Source organism: Hyperoodon ampullatus, assembly GCF_949752795.1.
Source record: "Hyperoodon ampullatus genome assembly, chromosome: 16".
Lineage (NCBI taxonomy): Eukaryota > Metazoa > Chordata > Mammalia > Artiodactyla > Ziphiidae > Hyperoodon > Hyperoodon ampullatus.
The window spans coordinates 77028944-77050872 of record NC_136929.1 but is presented as its reverse complement, the minus strand read 5'-3'; the positions used below and the strand labels follow the sequence as shown (position 1 = coordinate 77050872).

At 40.5% G+C, this 21929-nt stretch overlaps 1 protein-coding gene across 2 annotated transcripts in view; it reads right to left on the bottom strand.

Moving 5' to 3' along the window:
- ZDHHC20 (zDHHC palmitoyltransferase 20) overlaps positions 1–21929 on the bottom strand; it is a gene marked incomplete at both ends in the record, with an annotated part of 68702 nt that extends 46773 nt beyond the window's left edge. For both annotated transcript variants that reach the window (XM_079721886.1, XM_079721887.1), the window contains one exon: positions 21812–21929. In XM_079721886.1, coding sequence (XP_079578012.1) covers positions 21812–21929 — 118 coding nt within the window. The remainder of the gene's footprint in view (positions 1–21811) is intronic.

Sequence of the window (21929 nt, the reverse complement as noted above, 5' to 3'; positions counted from 1 at the left end):
TTGTTGATGCAATTATAAGTCAGCATTTTAAAAACTGAGGCATAGTTGATTTACAATATTATATGTTTCAGGTGTACAACATAATGATTCACAATTTTTAAAGATTATACTCCATTTATAGTTACTATAAAACATTGGCTACATTCCCTGTGCTGTACAATATATCCTTGTAGCTTATTCTATACATAGTCATTTGTACCTCTTAATCCTCCATCAGTTGTTAGCCCTCCTCCCTTCCCTCTCCCCACTGGTAACCTCTAGTTTGTTCTCCTGTATCTGTGAGTCTGTTTCTTTTTTGTTATACTGACTAGTTTTTTTTTTTTTTTAGATTCCCCATATAAGGGATAACATATAGTATCTTCCTCTGACTTATTTCACTAAGCATAATATCTTCCAGTTCCATCCATGTTGTTGCAAATGGCAAAATTTCATTATTTTTCATGATGAAGTGGTATTCCACTGTAATATATATACCACATTTTCTTTATCCATTCATCTGTTGATGGACACTTAAGTTGCTTCCATATCTTGGCTATTGTAAGTAATACTGCTATGAACACTGGGGTGCATGTATCTTCCCAAATTAGTGTTTTCATTTTCTTAGAATATATACCCAGGAGTAGAACTGCTGGCTCATATGGTAGTTCTATTTTTAATTTTTGAGGACCCTCCATACTGTTTTCCACAGTGTCTGCACCAATTTCCATTCCCACCAACAGTGTACAGGGTCCCCCTTTTCTCCACATCCTTGCCAATATTTGTCATTTGTGGTCTTTTTGATGACAGACATTCTGACAAGTGTGAGGTGATATCTCACTGTGGTTTTGATCTGCATTTCTCTAATGATAAGCAATGCTGAGAATCTTTTCATGTGCCCATTTTTTAATGGGCTCATTCTGCCCATTTTTTAATCAGGTTTTTTTTTGATGTTGAGTTGTATGAGCTATTTATATATTTTGGATATTAACCCCTTATTGGTCATATCACTTGTAAATATTTCCTGCCATGCAGTAGCTTGTCTCTTCATTTTATCAATGGTTTCCATTGCTGTCCAAAAGCTTGTAAGTTTAATTAGTTCCCCTCCTTCCTTTTTTTTGGCCATACCTCACAGCATGCAGGATCTTAGTTCCCTGACCAGAGATCTAACCTGCACCCACTGCAGTGGAAGCGCAGAGTCTTAACCACTGGACCGCCAGGAAAGTCCCCTAATTAGGTCCCATTTGTTTATGTTTGCTTTTATTTTCTTTGCCTTAGGAGATAGATCCAAAAAAGTACTGACACAATTTATGTCAAAGAGTGTTCTGCCTATGTTTTCTTCTAGAAGTTTTATGGTTTGAGGTCTTACATTTAGGTCTTTCATCCATTTTGAGTTTATCTTTGTACATGGTGCGAGAAAATGTTTTAATTTCATTCTTTCACATGTAGCTGTCCAGTTTTTTCAGCACCACTTTTGAAGAGACTGTCTTTTCCCCATTATATATTCTTACCCCCTTTGTCGTAGGTTAATTAACAATAAGTGAGTGGGTTTATTTCTGGGCTCTCTATCCTGTTCTGTTGATCTATGTGTCTGTTTTTGTGCCAGTACCATAGTTTTGATTACCGTAGCTTTGTAGTATAGTCTGAAGTCAGGGAGCGTAATTCCTCCAGCTCTGTTCTTTCTGAAGATTGTTTTGGCTATTTGGGGTCTTTTGTGTCTCCACACAAATTTTAAACTTATTTGTTCTAGTCCTATGAAAAATGCCCTTGGTACTTTGATAGGGATTGCACTGAATCCGTAGATTGCGTGGGTAGTATGGTCATTTTAACAATATTAATTCTTTCAATCCATGAAAATAATACATCTTTCCATCTGTTTGTGTCATCTTCAATTGTTTTCATCAGTATCTCATAGTTTTCTGAGTACAGATCTTTTATCTTCTTAGGAAGGTTTATTCCTAGGTGTTTTTTTTTTTGATGCGATGGTAAATGCAAGTTTCCTTAATTTCTCTTCCTGTTAGTTTGTTGTTACTGTATAGAAATGCAACAGATTTCTGATATTTGTTTTGTATCCTGCAACTTTACCAAATTCATTGATGAGCTTTAGTAGTTTCTTTGCTGGGGTCTTTAGGATTTTCTATGTATAGTACCATGTAGTCTGAAAACAGTGACAGTTTTACTCTTACTTTCCTATTTGGGTGCCTTTTATTTCTTTTTCTTCTCTGACTGCTGTGGCTAGAACTTCCTATACTATGTTTAATAAAAATGGTGAGAGTGGCATTCTTGTCTTGTTCCTGACCTTAGAGGAATGATTTCAGCTTTTCATTGTTGCGTATGATATTAGCTGTGGGATTATCATATATGGCCTTTATTATGTTGAGGTAAGTTCCCTCTATACCCACTTTCTGGAGAGTTGTTTTTTTTTTTTTTTTTTTTTGCAGTACACAGGCCTCCCACTGTTGCGGCCTCTCCCATTGCGGAGCACAGGCTCCGGACGCGCAGGCTCAGCAGCCATAGCTCACAGGCCCAGCCACTCCGCGGCATGTGGGATCCTCCCGGACGGGGCACGAACCCGTGTCCCCTGCATCGGCAGGCGGACTCTCAACCACTGCGCCACCAGGGAAGCCCCGAGAGTTTTTATCATAAATGGATGTTGGATTTTGTCAAAAGCTTTTTCTGCATCTGTTGAGATGATCATATGGTTTTTATTCTTCAATTTGTTAATATCATGTATCACACTGATTTGTGGATACTGATCTATCCTTGCATCCCTGGAATAAATCCCACTTGATCATGGTAAATGATCCTTTTAATGTATTGTTGAATTTGACTTGCTAATATTTTGTTGAGGATTTTTGCATCTATGTCCATCAGCGATACTGGCCTGTGATTTTCCTTTTTTGTGATATCTTTGTCTGGTTTTGGTATCAGGGTGATGATACTGGCCTCACAGAATGAGTTCAGAAGCACTCCATCCTCTGCAGTTTTTTAGAATAGTTTGAGAAGGATAGGTATTAAGTCTTCTCAAATTTGGTAGAATTCACCTGTGAGGCCATCTGGTCATGGACGTTTGTTTGTTGGGGATTTCTTTTATTACTGATTCAATTTCATTACTGGTAATTGGCCTGTTCATATTATCCATTTCTTCTTGGTTCAGCCTTGGGAGATTGTACACTTCTAGTAATCTGTCTACTTCTTCTAGGTTATCCACTTTATTGGCATATTGTTGTTCATAATAATCTGCTATGATCTCCTTTATTTCTGTGGTGTCAGTTTTAACTTCTTTTTAATTTCTGATTTTATTGATTCAGGCCCTTTTTTTCTTATGAGTCTGGCTAAAGGTTTATCAATTAAAAAAAATATTTTCAAAGAACCAGCTCTTTGTTTCATTGACCTGTTCTATTTTCTTAAGTGTCTAATTCATTTATTTCTGCTTTGATTTTTTACTTCTTTCCTTCTACTAACTTTGGGTTTTGTTCTTGTTTTTCTCATCCTTTCTCGTAAGGTTAAGTTGCTTATTTGAGATTTTTCTTGTTTCCTGAGGTAGGCTTTTATCACTATAAATTTCCCCCTTACAACTGCTGTTGCTGCATCCCATAGATTTTGGATCGCTGTGTTCTCATTTTCATTTGTCTCCATATTTCTTTTTGATTTTTTCAGTGATCAATTGGTTGTTTAGTAGCATATTTTCTAGCCTCCACTTGTTTGTGTTTTTGCAGTTTTTTTCTTGTAGTTGATTTCTAGTCTCATAGTATTGTGGTCAGATAAGATGCCTGATATTATTTCAATCAATGAGACCATTAGTATTGCCTGTAATATGATTACTGAAAGGTTTAAATAACTTGTTGCATATATGCTCTACATTCTCTAATAGCTGTACCATATATACTTTGTTAGAGCAAATAACCATTACAAATTATATTTTTCTCTTCCTTATAACCCTCCTCACTTAGGTCTATAAGAACATATGTACATAACTAATGTTCCTATCATAGTTTAAGTTGCTGTCTCTGTAGTCATTTGGGTTGTCTAAAAGCTCATCCTCATTCTCTAGCAAACTGGTTTTGCTGTAGATACAATTCAAGTCGTTCTGTTTATATGCAGTGATCTGGGGGAGACTCAAAAATAATAAACCGTTACCATCATCTTCCCAGAATCCCAAAAGACAGTGACTTTTTGAAGAGACGAGGCCAGATGTCTTGTGAAATGTGCTACATTCTGAACTTGTTTCTTTTTGGTGTCCTTCACTTCTTCGTCTACCCCAACCTCCTCCTCCTCCTACCATTCCATTCAAAGTCTAATGTCTTGAGTATAATTTGAGGGAGCAGGGGGAAGAGGATGGACAAGAATACTCATCTGGGCACTGTATAGTATTTAAGGAGATACTCAGGAGACACATTATTTAAGTTTGTCACTATCAGTGATGCTACGTTTGGGCCGTTTGGTAAGGTAGTGACCACCAAATGTCTCCTTTGTAAAGGTCCACTTTTCACTTTGACAATCACGAAATCTTTTGTGGAGTAAAACATTAAGGGTATGTGAATATCTTCTTCCCCTAACGGTTTTAGCATCCACTGATATGCCTTGCCTGAATCTATTATTTCGTAGAATTAGAAAATCACCATTAAAAGCCCTCTATTATTTACTTCCATAGTTTTAAGCTGGCATTCTTCTGTAAAGAGCTTTCCCTCACTGGAGATGAACTAGAGTCATTCTAAAAAGGCAGTACAAAAATATAATTATTTCCCTTTAATTACCCATTTTCAGAATAAGATTTTGGTATAATATTTATCTCCAGGACGTCCCTGGTGGTGCAGTGGTTCAGGGTCCACCTGCCAATGCAGCAGACACGGGTTCGGGCCCTGGTCCAGAAAGATCCCACATGCTGCGGAGCAACTAAGCCCATGCGCCACAACTACTGAGCCTGTGCGCCACAACCACTGAGCCCGTGTGCCACAACTACTGAAGCCTGTGCCTACAGCCCATGCTCCGCAACAAGAGAAGCCACCGCAATGAGAAGCCCGCGCTCTGCAACGAAGAGTAGCCCCAGCTTGCTGCAACTAGAGAAAGCCCACACGCAGCAACAAAGACCCAATGCAGCCAAAAATAAATAAGTAAACTGATTAATTTTAAAAATTCACCTCCACTGTTAGCAAATAAATTTAGTTTTTTTCTTCTTGAATATCAATACAGAAACTTACGGATTTTATTTACTCAATGTGTCATCAAGTACACTCGTTATTTTTATGTTCAAATTGTCTCACTTGGCTAATGCCTCTTCCAGCTGACTCCTGTAGCGTCTTGATCATCCCATTAGTCTCTGAGCACTTCCCTGCACAGCACAAGATGGCCCAGGCTCATTTTATATTTTCCTCCCCTGGAGCTGACATTAGCCACTTCTTCAAGGGTCACTGGTTCCTTTTAATGATATTTAGAAACCAAGCTTTGAATTCTCAGGGTGCTCACAGCTACTGGAGTTTCATTGCTTTTAGGCCCTTTGGGTTACAGAAGGAGTATTATACATTTTTTTTTTTTTTAATATCACTGGGCTTCTTTTTTTTTTTTTTTTTTTTTAGATGTTGGGGGTAGGAGTTTTTATTAATTAATTTATTTATTTTTGCTGTGTTGGGTCCCTGCCTCTGTGCGAGGGCCTTCTCCAGCCGTGGCAAGCAGGGCCACTCTTCATCGCGGTGCGCGGGCCCCCACCATCACGGCCTCCCCTGCCGTGGAGCACAGGCTCCAGACACGCAGGCTCAGTACCTGTGGCTCACGGGCCCAGCCGCTCCGCGGCATGCGGGATCCTCCCAGACCAGGGCTCGAACCTGTGTCCCCTGCACCAGCAGGCAGACTCTCAACCACTGCGCCACCAGGGAAGCCCTATACATTTATATTTATATTCACACTGATATTTCCAATTCAAATAGAACATTACAGAGTTTTTTCCTTAATTTCTTGGCATTATATTTGTATCTCTTTACCTTCACAATGAAGATCTTAGTTCCTAAGTAATTTACTTATTTATTCAGTTTAAACTAAAATATACATAAAACAGTTTAAAAACTACATACTAGTTTAAGATTTCTTTGCAGTTTTTTTGTTTTATTCTGTATTGGCTTTAAACTACATCCAACTAAGGAGTCCTGTGTTACTTTCAAAACTCACTTGAAATAATTCTTTCCTCTGTGTAGTTATAGTACCAACTTCATAAAATTAAGTTCGTTTCATGATTTCAAATTTTACAGTTTGCTTTTACCCCTCTGTTTTATTTTTATTTTGGATATGTAACAAATATAAATGTTTAAAAGTTAAAACTATGTAAACAGGTACTCAGAAAGGCCTGGCCTTCACTCCTCACCCCAGATAATCATTTTTATTAGTGTTTGTTTTATCCTTCCACTATTTCTTTTAGCAAAATAAGCAAGTAAGTATGTATTTCTAATTTCTTCCTTTATATATCTTGGTCTACACCTTGCTTTTTTCACTTATACCCTAGAAATCACTACACATTAGTACACAGAGACAACCATTGTTTCCTTTGTAAAGCACTGCATGGTGTTCTACTGTGTGGGTGTTCCAGTGATACAACCAGGCCTCTATTGATAGCCATCTGGGTTGTCTCCAATCTTCTGCTGTTACAAACAGTGCAGCAATGAATAACCCTATGCATGTGTTGTTTACTTGTGGAAGTTTATCTTCAGTGTAGATTTCTAACAGTGGGATTACTGGACTGAAAGTAAATCTGTCTGCTTTCCCCAAACTCAATTATAGGGGTTGTAACATTTTGATACTCCTACAAGCAATGCATGAGGCTGCTTATTTCTCTACAATAAAATATTTTCAGACTTTTGATACTACAGGGTAATTTTACTTTGCATTAAATAAATTAGGGTAAGAATCTTCTCATATGTTTATAAGTCATTTTTGGTTTTTTTTCCCTATGAACTATGTCACATCCATTTTTTTTTTTTTTTTTAAATCAGGCTTTCCTCACTCCCTGGTTGTAAGATCGTCCAGCCATGTTTTCTCTTAGTGATGGAAGGTTCTTATTTTTTATATTCACATTTGGTCCATTTTGAAATGGCAGATTCCAGGGGTAGGAAAAGTATCAGATAAGCCTAAAAAAAATCTCCTGGCGCCTGAAGATAAGGAAAGAAAAATGATGGTGACGTGTCACAAGGACACAGAAACCAAACTGAAAGGGTTCCTACTGGCTAAATCTGGGACAATTTGAGCAACAAAATAAACGATACAGGGATTTCCCTGGCGGCGCAGTGGTTAAGAACTGGCCTGCCAATGCAGGGGACACGGGTTCAAGCCCTGATCCGGGAAGATCCCATATGCCATGGAGCAACTTAGCCCGTGCACCACAACTACTGAGCCTGTGCTCTAGAGCCCGTGAGCCACAGCTACTGAGCCCATGCGCCACAACTACTGAGCCTGCACTCTAGAGCCCATGAGCCACAACTACTGAAGCCTGCGTGCCTAGAGCCCGTGCTCCTCAACAAGAGAAGCCACCTGAATGAGAAGCCCGCGCACCGCAATGAAGAGTAGCCCCTGCTCACTGTAACTAGAGAAAGCCCGCGTGCAGCAACAAAGACCCAGTGCAGCCAAAAATAAATAAATAAATAAATAAATAAATAAATAATAAAAAATAAATGATATGTTATAACCCATAAAATAAGAATCCATGAGAGCACGACGATGTAAATGAATGAATAAATAAATAAATGGGGAGGAGGGAAAGCTCTTCCTTTCAGTTTAATTCTAATTATTAAATGTAGAAGAAATCATAGAATTTAAAAAATCACCATTTGGCAACCAGCACAGTAACTGTTTCAAGCAAGAGTCCTCAGTAGATGCTAAAAAAGAGTAAGTGCAAGTAATCATGAACAGATTTTCCCACAAAGATACTTGTCTCAGGTTGGGTTCTCTGGAATCAGGTGCTGAGACAGTTTGGGGTGCAAGATACTCACTAGGGATCAGCACATGTGAAAGGAAGTGGGGGAAGCAGAATTGGGCAGAGGTAGACGTCTCACTGTAGTGCAGGCCTATCCAAGCTTTGGCCACAGGCAGGGAGCTCTGAAGAAGTCCACCCCTTCTCACTCAGCACTGGATGACACCGCCCAGGAAGGGTGTGACCTTGGGTGAGCTGAGTCACACTGAACAAGCCGGAGAGCTGACTGCTGGAAGCTGTCTGCTGACCTCACGTGCCACAACTGAGCAAGTCCTTCCTCAAAGAGGATACGTATGGGTTGTCTGGGTCTACCAGAATACTTATTAATTACAAGGAAAACTGTACCTTTACAGAATGGAGAAACTTGGCAGATACCAGCTTACGTGGTGACCAAAGTAAACAGTTCCCAAGACAGTACAATCAATGACACAGCATTACTTTTGTGGTATTCATGCTATAAAATGTATACATGAGGAAACATCAGACATACCTAACTTGAGGGACATTCTACACAAGAAGCCTGTACTCTTCAAAAATGTCACGGTCATGAAACACAAAACAAGACTGAGGAGCTCTTCCAGCTCAAAGGACACAAGAGAGACCTGAGAGCTAACTGCAATGTGTAAGCCTGGCCTGGCCCGTGGAGCAGAACGGTTTAGGGGGACAACTGGAGAAGTTCCAGTAAGGCTTACAGATTAGAGAGTAGCATTTTATCATGCTGATTTCCTGATCTTGATATCTGTACTCTGATTATATAAGAGAATGTTCTCTGCTATAGACTGAATGTTTGTGTTCCCCCAAAATTCATGTTAAATCCTAAGGCCCAGTGTGATAGTATTTGAAGGTGGGGCCTTTGGGAAGTGATTACGTCATGAGAGTGAGGCTCTCATGAATGGGATTAGTGCCCTAATAAGAAAGAGACCCCCTCACTCCTTCCATCATGTGACAATACAGTGACAAGATGGCCATCTATGAACCAAGAAGTGAGCCCTCACCAGACCCCTGCTGGCACCTTGATCTTAGACTTCCAGTCTCCCTAAGTGAGAAATAAATTTCTACTGTTTATAAGCCACCAACATAAATCTATGGTATTCTGTTAAAGAACCTGAACAGACTAAGACACTCTTGTTTTTAGAACAAACACTGATGTATTTACAGGTAAAGGGACATAAGGTCTGCAACTTACTCTCAAATATTTCAGAGAGAGAATGAATAAATGATAAAGCGTGTAGCAAATGATAACCTTTAGGGAATCTGGGTGAAGGATATATGAAAATACTTTGTACTATTTTTCACAAGTCTAAAATTATTTTAAAATAAAAAGTATAAAATATAACAAAAAGATATTTTATCCATTTGTAGTTTATCTTGGAATACAGTATGATATGGACCCAATTTTATCTCTTATCAGATATCTATCCAGTTGTCCCACCTTCTCCTCTGGGATTTGAGGTGCTACTTTATTCTAAATTTCTATATTTACTGCCTATTTCTGGACATTCTATTCTATTCCATTGGCCAATATGTCTGTCCACACATCATACCATAACACAATTTTTATAACAGATTTTATTTTTTAGAGCAGTTTTAGGTTCATAGCAAAACTGAACAAAAAGTAGAGAGAGTTCTTATTTACACCTCCTGCTCTCACAGTTTTAATTATAGAGATTTGTGGTTTAAAATCAGGTGGGGTTTTGCACTCTTTATCAGTCTTTCAGAGATTTCGTGGTTGCTCTTTCTTGTTTATTTTTCCATGTGACCTTTAGGATCAACTTGTCTAGTGCCAGAAAAAACAAAACAAAACAAAAAACCATTTACTGGGACTGGATCTATGCATTAACTCGGGGAGAACTGAAGTCTTTGTAATGCCGAGTTATTCTATTCATGAACATGAAATACGTAATGTCTTTCCATTTGTTCAAGTCTATTTCTGTTTTTCAGAAATGTTTTCCTCCTATAGACCTGGCATTTTTCTTGAGTTTATTAAGTATTTTATCTCTCTCTTTTTTTTTTTTTTTTTGTTTTGCGGTACGCGGGCCTCTCACTGTTGTGGCCTCTCCCGTTGCGGAGCACAGGCTCCGGACGCGCAGGCCCAGCGGCCATGGCTCACGGGCCCAGCCGCTCCGCGGCACGTGGGATCTTCCCAGACCAGGGCACGAACCCATGTCCCCTGCATCGGCAGGCGGACTCTCAACCACTGCGCCACCAGGGAAGCCCAAGTATTTTATCTTTTTGATGTTATTGGAAATGGAGACTTGACTTCTACCATATTTTCAATTATTCATTATTTTCTTTATTGTGTACGTATAGAAAGTATTGTGTTTTGTTTGCTAATTCTATATCCTGCCATTTTACTCCATTCCTTTTCTTTAGGTGTTCTGTTGTCATTGGCTCTCTTGGCTTTTCAACATACACTATCACGTCATCTGCATGTAGAAATAGCTTTCCCACTTCCTTTCCAATGTCTTATGCTTCTAATTATTCTCTCGATTGAATGTGGTAACTGGTTTTGTCAATACAATGTTATTCAATACATAGCAATGGACATAGTGATATGTATTTACTGCTGGTGTTAGTGGAAATTAAGTATTTTGTGTGTGTGCAATTTTGTTTGAAAGGTATCCATTTACTCGTATTTTATTTTATTTTATTTATTTATTTTTTTTTGCGGTACGCGGGCCTCTCACTGTTGTGGCCTCTCCCGTTGCGGAGCACAGGCTCCGGACGCGCAGGCTCAGCGGCCATGGCTCACGGGCCCAGCCGCTCCATGGCATGTGGGATCTTCCCGGACCGGGGCACGAACCCGTGTCCCCTGCATCGGCAGGCGGACTCTCAACCACTGCGCCACCAGGGAAGCCCTTTTATTATGTTTTTAATCGGGTATGGATGTTGGATTTTTCAAATACCTTTTTGGCATCTATAGAAATAATGATTTTTCTTCCTAAATGTATTAATATGATGAATCAAGTAACAAAAGTAGAAGGAATTAGTTATTACCCTTTACATCCACTGCTAACACCACTTCCTTCAGAGGCACAAGTCCCTTCAGTTCTGATCACTTACCACCCCCAACACCACTAATGGAGCTTTGTTCCCAAAGGTCAACAACTGTCTAAGTCTAAAAGGATTTAAATAGATGTTTCATGAAAAAAGAATTCTATGGCAAAAAAGAATTTAGAAAAATACTGGATTAAACAAAGTTACATACTTAGTTATAGCAGGGCTTCTTAAAATGCGTAATGTGCAAATGAGCACTGTGAAAATAATGATAGAGACTATTATATAAAGTCCAAATGAATCTGACAATGTGTATTTATACATTTTTGAATTCACAGTGTCAAATACAGTACCTGGAACACTGTAAACATTCCATGTTTGTTATATTACTAAAATAACATAGAGAATTTTTTTTCTTAAACAAAATTCACATTTTAATTAGGTTGAAATAAACATAGAGATGTTTTTAAGGTCAGGAGAGTATCTGTATTTGAAATTGTGGGTTATCTACTCTGTGAATACATTCCAATTCTCCCTCTTGTACTAGGACGGGAAGTGGCAGAAACACAATTAATTCACTCATTCAATGAATCTATTGAGTACACATTACACAGGACCTGTTTTAGGTTCTGGAAATAAAGCAGTGAACACACTTATCAGGAGAGAAACACAAACAACTACATGTCAAGAATTAATAAGTGCTATGAGGAACCACAAAGCAGGGTAAGGACAAAGTGAAAGAGGAAGTACTTTTTTTTTTTTTTTTTTTTTTGCGGTACGCGGGCCTCTCACCGCTGCGGCCTCTCCCGTTGCGGAGCACAGGCTCCGGACGCGCAGGCTCAGCGGCCATGGCTCACGGGGCCCAGCCGCTCCGCGGCACGTGGGATACTCCCGGACCGGGGCACGAACCCGTGTCCCCTGCATCGGCAGGCGGACTCTCAACCACTGCGCCACCAGGGAAGCCCAGGAAGTTCTTATTTTATATAGGGTAGTCAGGAAAGCCTCTTTGATGGGGGAATATCTCAAAAGAAATCTAGATGAAGTGAGAGAGCTAGGCTTGTGGAAATCCGGGAGGAAAGCATTCCAGGCAGAAGGAAGATAAGGACAAAGGTTCTCAGGTGGGACCATGCAAGGCCTGAGAGATGCAAGGAGGGCTGGCTGGCTGAAGCAGAACGAGAGAAGGAAGAGATGAGTCAGACGCAGGGGCGGGCCCAGGCACTAAGGGCCCCTCGCAGGCTACGGAAAGAGCTCTGGATTTCATTAAGAGCAAAGGCGGAAGCCCCGGAGCACGCTGAGGACCAAGGATCTTGACTTGGGCTTTAAGAGATTCGCTCCGGCTTTCTGGAGGGTGGGGGAAGAGCGGGCCGTCAGGAGGCCAGGAAACACGGGTACACGATGCGTGCCACAGCCTCAACGCCACACCTCCTATCTTAACGCTGACACCACTGACACACACTGTTAACATTTTGTGTGCTGGTGTTATTTCCTTCAGGTGCTAATGATATCCTTTCCATGCAATTAGTTTAAAAGGCTTCCCTGAAGACTTCACATTTAATAAGCTCATGTTTGTTCAATTAGTTTGTTAATAATCACTGTCCCTCCTATGATTCCAACTGGGTGGGCCAAAGTTCACGTTAGTGAGCATAATGCAGCACCGGGAAGAGTGAAAGAACAGAGAGAAGAGAAATGTTTTAAAAACAATTAAAAAAAAGCTTATCATCAAGACTTATGGATCTCTGTCGTAGAGAAATCTATTCTTCATAAAACCATAATCCCCATTACCTGTGACTATTTCAGTTATTTAGTGTAGGTGCCCATCTGCTCAAGAAGACGTGCTGCATGTTGCAGCAGTATGTAAATCTGTGTAGCTTATCTGCTCCCAGGAATAGGAGCAGGTACTGACCTTCTTAAAGTCCCACGTGACGGTGGGGTGGCGGGCTGCCCCTTTTGACAACAGTTCTCCCACATGCACACTACTGACACTACCACAAGCTCATAGCAAAACACGAACCCACTTTTACAATATGATCTTCAAATGCAGCCAGTTTTTTAAAAAGTGTGAGAATGTGCTCCTTCACTCACTTAAGAAGACTGTGTGTGGACATGGGGGGGAACACAACTCTAAGAACTAGAAAACAAAAACACTTCCTGCCGAAAAGGGAAGGCAAGGAAAAGTATGCTCGTGGCTATTTACGTTTCTCCCCACCCCCAGTAACATCTGAAAGCTCACCCTGCTAAGAACGTTACATGATTCTGTAAGACAGGCATTACCCCGCTTTATGCCATAGGGACAAATTCAGAGAGGCTGAATAAGTTATTGAGATCATTCAACAAGTAACAAGGTGCAGCAAGGAGGCCAGTGTGGCAGCTGCAGAACAACTGCAAGAGTGGAAAGGAAATTACGTCAGAGAAGTAATGAGGGGAAGAGGCCACGGTGAGGACGTGAGGAGCCCCGCGGAACAGGAGAGGAGGCCAGCCAGGGCTTTCACTGGAGGAGTGACAAAGCTGGTATTAGCTTTAAAGGGATCATTCTGGCTGCTTTGTGGAAGACAGGGTGCAGGTGGGAAGATCGGGGTGAAAAGAGGAAGAGACAAGACTTAAGAGGGAAGAGATATGGGAACAGATGTATATGTATAGCTGATTCACTTTGTTATAAAGCAGAAACTAACACACTATTGTAAAGCAATTATACTCCAATAAAGGTGTAAAAAAAAAAGACATAAGGGTGCTACAATAATATAAGTGATAACGTGGCATAACAAACCACCTCAAACTCAGTGACTTTATGATCATTTTTTCTCTGGCCACACAGCACAGCATGCAGGATCGTAGCTCCCCAACCAGGGGTTGAACCTGCACCGCCTGCAGTAGAAGTGTGGAGTCTTAACCACTGGACCACCAGGGAAGTCCCCCAACTTTAGTGACTTTAAACAACCACCATTTATTATTTCCTACAATCGCGTGCATCAGCAGTTCAGGCTGTGATCAGCTGGGCTGTTTTTCTACAAGCTGCAGTCAACAGGCAGCTAGACTGGGGCAGGAGCTCACCCACACGTCAGGCACTTTGGTGCTTAGCTCATCCTGCCTTGGCCTCTCTCTCCATATGGTCCAGCCTGAACGGCGACCAGAACGTTCCAGAAGAGTTAACATGAAAGACGCATGCTGTTTTGAGCCTAGGCTCCAGATCTCACACATCACTCCCACCACGTTCTATTAGTCAAAACAAGTACAAAGCCAGCCCAGATTCACTGGGTGGGTAAACAGACTCCACCTCTTGGGAGGAAGTACAAATTATTGTGGCCATGTTTTTCAATCTACTACACACGACAGAGATCATGGTGGCTTGAAGAAATATAGCTGCAGTGGTGGTGGTGAGAAGCAACTGGATTTTGGTACACTTAATGACAGGATTTGCTGATTAATGGGATGTAAAATGACTTTTCAACCAGGGAACTGAAAGGATGAAACTGCCATTTACTGAGCTAAGATAGGAGGAGCAGTTCAGCAGAGAGAAAAAAACTCAAAAGAGTTTTGTTTTGGACAATAAGTCTGAGATGCTTCTAAGATATATGAGCAGAGATGTCAAGTAAACAGACATTAGAGGCTGGAGTTTAGCATGCGACGTCTTCTTTGCCACAAAGTGGAAGTGACCAGCAGAGAAAAAAAGTTTTATCCATGTGACTAGGGCATAATGTTGTTCTTCCAAATAGTCTAACCTGGTTTCTAAGTTGTCCAGCACCTCTCCATATTCCTTGACTTATAAGAAAGCAGTAAAGGCCCAAAGAAGGTTCAGTTTATATGGAAGAAAATATAAAAGCTCTGTTCGTTTGGGCTTGGGTTTTTTTGGGTATTATCTATAGAGTTCTCTCAGACCAATCTGCTTTCTAGTATCAACAGAAAACGCTACCAGGACAGATTAAATCACTAGCAGTCATAAGGAAAAAAAATTGTTCTTCAAAAAAAGAAAAGAAAAAGGCCAGGATAATGAAGAAGCAAATAATGAAGTTTGCAGAACACTATAGCTTTCTTTTTTTTTTTAACAATAGCTTTCAAAAGGCAAGTTACATAGAAAAGTATTACACTCCAGCTCTAAAAACAGATATGAAATAACAAAATTAAAACATTAAAAAAAACTCTAATTCATGTCATTCCTATAATTATGTCCTCTATTGAGGATGAGATTTAGGGAGCCAGATTTTTTCAAAACAGATCATCATAATTTCAAAGAATCATTGTTTCAAAATCCAAAACAGAGACTGCAGAACCAATAAGCAATATCATGTAGCCTTTAACCCCAAAGAATGTTGAAATATATGTTGGTAACTATAATTTAATTGTTATTGTGGATGTTGGTTCCACATATTCAAAAATGATTCAAGTGAGTTTACAGGAGTATGATTCCATTTGATTCAACACATATTTATTGAAAGTCTACTAGTAACTAGTCTAGTGGATACAAAGATGAACTGGACCCAACCATACTATAAATCTTAAAAGCGGGATTTTTAAAATACTTAAACGTAATAAAGTGTATGAGTTTTATTTATATTCTAATTCAATGCACAAGTGATCTGTGGAGGCTTACTAGAAATATATTCTTAAATAAAACTGCATTTTAGAAACAGAAAAATACAAATTAGAATGTGAAGTAGAGAATAAAGGGAGAAATACTCATATATGCTACAATACAGATGAACCTCAAAAACACGTGAAAGACACCAGGCACAAAAGACCACTTACTGTTTGACTTCATTTATGTGAGATGTCCAGGAAAGGCATGCAGAGAGACACAGCGCTGATTAGCGTTGCCTGCGACTGGGGATGGGAACAGGAATTAACCACAAATGGTCACAAGGGGTCTGACTGGGGTGATAAAAAATGTTCTGAAAATGGATGGTCGTAATGACTGCATAACTTGGTTAAGTTTTCTAAAAATCACTACAAATAAATAAATTTTATGGTATGTAAATTATACCTTGATAAAGCTGCTTTTTGAAAAAAAAAGGCAAAATAAAAACTTTTACAGACATACACAAGCAGAAATAACTTATCACCAACTGACCTGCATTACAATAAATATTAAAGAAAGCCCTCAGGCAGAAGAAAATGACACCAGTTGGAAATACGGATTTATAAAAAAGAATGAAGTATACCAGAAATGATAACTACTTAGGTAAACATTTAAGATTTGTTTACTTATTTAAATATTTTTAAAAGATAATAAACTGTCTAAACAAAATGATAGCAATATAGTGTTAGTTCCATAGCATATAAAATGCTGACAACAAGAGCATAAAGGCTATGAGGGAAGAAATGGAACAACGCTTTTATAGGGTACTGTACGTGAACTGGTGTATCAATGGAAGGTAGATTATGATAGATTAAATATGTATGCTATAAACCTTAAAGCAACCACTAAAATAACAGAGTTACAGCTAATAAGCCAACAAAGGAGAGAAAACAGAATCATACAAAATAATTTAAAACCTTTTGAAAATTGATTAATTCAAAAGAAGTCAGGACGAGGAGGAAAAGGGAAAAAAGAACAGACAGGACAGATTTTTTAAAAAGCAAATGATAAGACTTAAAGCTACCCACATCAACAATCACGTTAAATGCAAATGGTCAAAACGGGCCAATTAAAAGGCAGAGATGGTACAGCACGGTGACTATCGTTGTATTTGAGAGTTGCTAAGAGAGTAAATTTTAAAAGTTTGCATCACAAGGAAAGAACTTTGTAACTATGTGTGGTGATGGATGCTAACTAATCTGCTTGTGGTGGTTATTTTGCAATACATACATATATTGACTCATGCTGGACACCTGAAATGAATGTTATATGTCAATTAAAGCTCAATTTAAAAAAAGAAAAGAAAGGGCAGATGTTTTCAGACTGGATTAAAAAAGCAAGACCCAACTATATGCTGCTTACAAGAAATGCATTTTAAATATAAAAAACAGGTGAAAGTAAAAGGACATACCATGCTAATACTAATCAAAAGAAAGATTAGTGGACATGTTAATATCTGCCAAAGTAGATTTCAAAGCAAACAATAGCACCAAGGATAAGAAAGTCACTTCATAATGATAAAGGGTCAATTCATGAAGAGGACGCAACAATCCTAAACATTTTATGTACCTAATTACGGAGCTGCAAAATACATGAAGCAAAAGCTGAGAGAACTACTAGGAGAAAAAGACAAATCCAATGATTGTTATACCTCTCTGAGTAGTTAATTGATAAAACAAACAGAAAATCAGCAAGAACACAGAAGATTCGGACACTATCAACCAACCTGCCTTAACTGACATTTATGGAGCATTATGACAGAATACCTAACAACAAACAACAAAATACACTGCTGAATACAGAATACATTTTTCTCAAATGCACATGGAACGCTTCAAAGACAGACCACATTCTGGGCCATAAAACAAGCCTGAATACATTTTAAAGGACAAGTCATAAAGGTATGTTCTCTGACCACATGGAATTACATTTGAAATCAGTAACAAAAAGAGATCTGAAAAATCCCCAAGTAACTGCAAACTATATAGCATACTTATAAAATAACCTATGGGTCAAAGGTGAGATGAAAAATGAAATTAGAAAATAATTTTAATTGAATTTAAATGAAAATACAATATATCAACATTCATGGGATGTGAATAAAGCAGTATTTGGGGTAGATATATAGGATAAACACTTTAAAAAGGGCTCAAATCAATTAGTTCAATTTGCATATTGAGAAACTAGAAAAAGAGCAAGTTAATCCCAAAGTAAAAGAGAAAGGGAAATAATATCAGACAAGAAATCAGTGAAATAGAAAACAGAAAAACAATAGAGAAAAATAAGTGAAATCAAAAGCTGGTTCTTTTGAAATCAATAAAATACACTGGAGTCAACTGTGTCAAGACAGTGTGCTCAATGTTGATGTTTAAGCTATTTATCTTGTCTCTTTCTAAATCTGAAGAAACTATGCAGGAGACATAGGAATTACTAGATACATAGATTCAGAGGTTACCGTTCTATCCTACATATCCTCTCTGAAAAAAGATAAAAGGCATATCCATCCTTGAACAAACCATACAGATCCTCCAAGTAATAGTTTTCTCAGAAGTAAAATAAAGGGATTGAATTAGATCATCTCCAAAATCTCTTTAAGGTCTCAGATCATCTAAATGCCAAATAAGAGGTACACATCTACTACTAACAGCTCCCAATGACCTGATAAAACCCTAGGAAACTGTACTAGCACTTTCCCCAACAATAACCAGCTTGACCAAGCTGGAAAAGTCGGTCAATCCATCCATAACTAAACTCATATGTCTGAATATTAGCCTTGAGGAAAAAAATGAAGAATTGCTGTTTAATTTAAAATCAAGGGGGCTTCCCTGGTGGCATAGTGGCTGAAAATCTGCCTGTCAATGCAAGGGACACGGGTTCGAGCCCTGGTCCGGGAAGATCCCACATGCTGTGGAGCAACTAAGCCCGTGTGCCACAACTACTGAGCCTGTGCTCTAGAGCCCGCAAGCCACAACTACTGAGCCCGTGAGCCACAACTACTGAGCCTGCGTGCTGCAACTACTGAAGCCCGTGTGCCTGGAGCCCATGCTCCGCAACAAGAAAAGCCACCACAATGAGAAGCCTGCGCACTGCAACGAAGAGTAGCCCCCGCTCGCCACAATTAGAGAAAGCCCGTGAGCAGCGATGAAGATGCAACACAGCCAAAAATAAATAAATAAATAAAATTAAAAAATAAAAATAAAATAAAATCAAGGACCAATATTACTAATTACTCCAAAGTTACTTCTCCACTTTTCACCCCGTGAGATGGCCATCTCAGATGCATTACTTCTTACTCAACTTTATCCTCAATATTACTCCTACCAGTAATAGGAGTTGCTGATTATATATATTTCTACGTGTATGTGAATATATGTGTGTATGTGTATGTAATTACAGAATTAAGAAGTTACAGAGGCTAGGCCGGAACAAGGGCCTCTCATAAACAATTTATTTTTTCAAATGTCCTACAGTGGGCCATGCATTTTTACCGTCTGAGATATCTAGGAACCTTCAGCTACTACTACCTTTCAGGAAAAAATTACCTTATATAAATAATTATAGATAAGACTGAAATCTGCCCTTAGTGTCCAGATCTGGATAATCAAGTACACTACTCTTGTACAGTAATTAAATATAAAAGCATGGACCCTGGAGCCAAGCCACTTGAGGTCCAATTCTGGTTATGCCACTTACTAGTTGTATGACCCTGTACAAATCACTTAACTTTTTTTATTATGAGAATTAAATAAATTAACATATCTAAAGATACAATTATCATTCTCTCCCATCTAATTTGATAAAGAACACCAGAAACTGAGAAAATTCTGTAAAAATTATTGAAACAGCACTTTAAATAAAACTCACACTTCACTCAGTTTAAAGCTCCTATAAAGTTATACACTGATATATCTCAGTAGGATGGTCTGTGCTTATACAAACATAAATTATACATAAGTAGCATAAAGGATAGTTTTAATGTGAGAGTGAATGAGCTTTTATGCTCCACCATGTAGGTCAGCGACACTGCAGGGCTCCCAAACGCTCCCTAGTTCAAGTCTGATAACTTAGAAGCAGTAAACGCAGTCCCTATGTAAGACCTGTCACCACTGAGTATTTTAAAATTCTGCCAAGCATTTGGGCCCTGACTGTTGCAGAATGTTTTAACTTAATGAAATCCTGGGGGTGTGATCTCTAAATGACGGGCCTAAAGCCTAACTGATCCCCTAAGAGGGCAACCACTTAGCTCCGCCCCAATTCCCCATTGTGGACGGAACAATTACAGTTCCAGTGACCCTCTTGGCTCACGAAAAGTTAAATGCAGAGTGGAAAGATGTGGGTCACACCCCTGCAGCCACTCAGCTGTGTAACCGACCAAGGGACCAGTCTCATTCCTTTCATCTGTAGAGACACCTATGCTCAGGGGCATGAAAGGGGTAAAGGGGAGAGCCATGGAATGTTCCCCTCTACTAGCACACGCACGTTCCTTTCCCTTCATGTTTTCTTTTTTTTTTTTTTTTTAAGATGGCGAGCGGGGTTACTCTTCGTTGCGATGCGCGGGCTTCTCATTGTGGTGGCTTCTCCTGTTGCGGAGCACGGGCTCTAGGCGCACAGGCTTCAGTAGTTGTGGCTCGCGGGCTCTAGAGCGCAGGCTCAGCCATTGTGGGCACAGGCTTAGCTGCTCCGCAGCATGTGGGCTCTTCCTGGACCAGGGCTCGAACCTGTGTCTCCTGCATTGGCAGGCAGATTCCTAACCACTACGCCACCAGGGAAGTCCTGATGTGGACCATTTTTTAACGTCCTTATTGAATCTGTTACAATATTGCTTCTGTTTCGGTTTTTTGGCTGCAAGGCATGTGAGATCCAATCCCAGCTCCCCGACCAGGGATGGAACCCGCACCTCCTGTATTGGAAGGCGAAGTCTTAACCACTGGACCGCCAGGAAAGTCCCTCCCTTCGTGTTTGATGTCACCTTTTGATATGTATGATAACCATCTACAGGTTAAATGTGCAGTTTCAACATGAATGCACATTTTCAAGTAAAGCTTCAGAACCTTTACTTTAAAACCACTATGGAATTAGAAGAGGGAGGGAATAATCTCTGATAGAATTAAATGAGATTGGTGGAATAAATCTTATTTCCACTTCGGAGTAAATAAGGTATGGGACTTCTCTGGCAGTCCAGTGGTTAGGACTCCGGGCTTCCACTTCAGGGGGCACGGCTTCCATCCCTGGTGGAGGAACTAAGATCCCGCAAGCCAGAGGGGTGCGGTCAAAAAAAGAAGGTAAAGTATCATCACAAGCTCTTGAGGGTCCCATGATCATGATCACTTTCTGGAAGGAGCTTTAAGAAATACCTGAATCTGGTCAATTTTAATTGATGCACGCATTTTCGGCAAACATTTTGGTATCCAAAAGGATGAAACTAAACAATCATATGCAACAGATGAACTCCATTATTATTTGGAAACGTATTCCACAACTAATTTATTCTGGACCTACTTGCAGGGATAGTTTCCCTGAAAATTAAATGTTTTATAGGTACAAAATAACTTTCTCAAAGGTGGATATTTTCATTTAAAAACCTACCCTCAAAACTTCTGAGCCAAAGAGGTCTCTTTCACGTGCAAAACTCGGTTTTAACCAAGCACTTATTCGCGAACTGTACTAGCGCAGGGCCCTGACCCGAGGGTCCCGATTCTGCCCTTACAAGTAGAGTGGGTGGTGCCACTAATTCCCATTCAGACAATTAGCATCTACCTCCTGTGCCTTTTCTCCGCTTAAGGTATACACTGCTGGGCCCTTCAGAAAACTGCGGACTCGGCGTAGACCCAGACGACATCATTCTGGGGGACCAAGGGACCGGGTTTACCGACAGCACGGAGCCTCTGGTCCTGAGCTCCCAGCACGGACCGACACAAGCGGCAGACACGCCGAGCGACGCGGAGGAGGCCGGCGGGTCCGGGGAGCGGCGGCTGGACCACGGCCCCCGCGTGGGCCCTCCGCGGCGACCCTCCGCCCGTTCTCAGGGCCCAGGGCCGAGGAGAACGCCCTCGGAACCCAGGCGGAGGGAACGTTAACTCCGCAAACAGCCGGGACACAGAGGCCGGGCCCAGCGGCCGCCGCTCCCTCGCCTCAGAAGCACATTGTGTCTAAGAGGTTGGACGCCGACCCGAAACACACGGGCTGAACCGGGCCCCACGGCCAGGCTCGGGCGTACACACGCGGACGCGGGGGAGCGCCCTGCCCACCGAGCGCGCCTGCCTGGCGCCGGAGGCCGCGCCGAGGGGCCTCGCCCCGCCCCGCCCGGTACTCACACACGCACAGCTCCACCACGTACGCGTAGTAGGACCACACGACCACGAAGGTGATGAAGAGCACCGGCACCCAGCCCACGGTGCGCTGGCAGCAGCGCCAGAACGTGCAGGGCGCCAT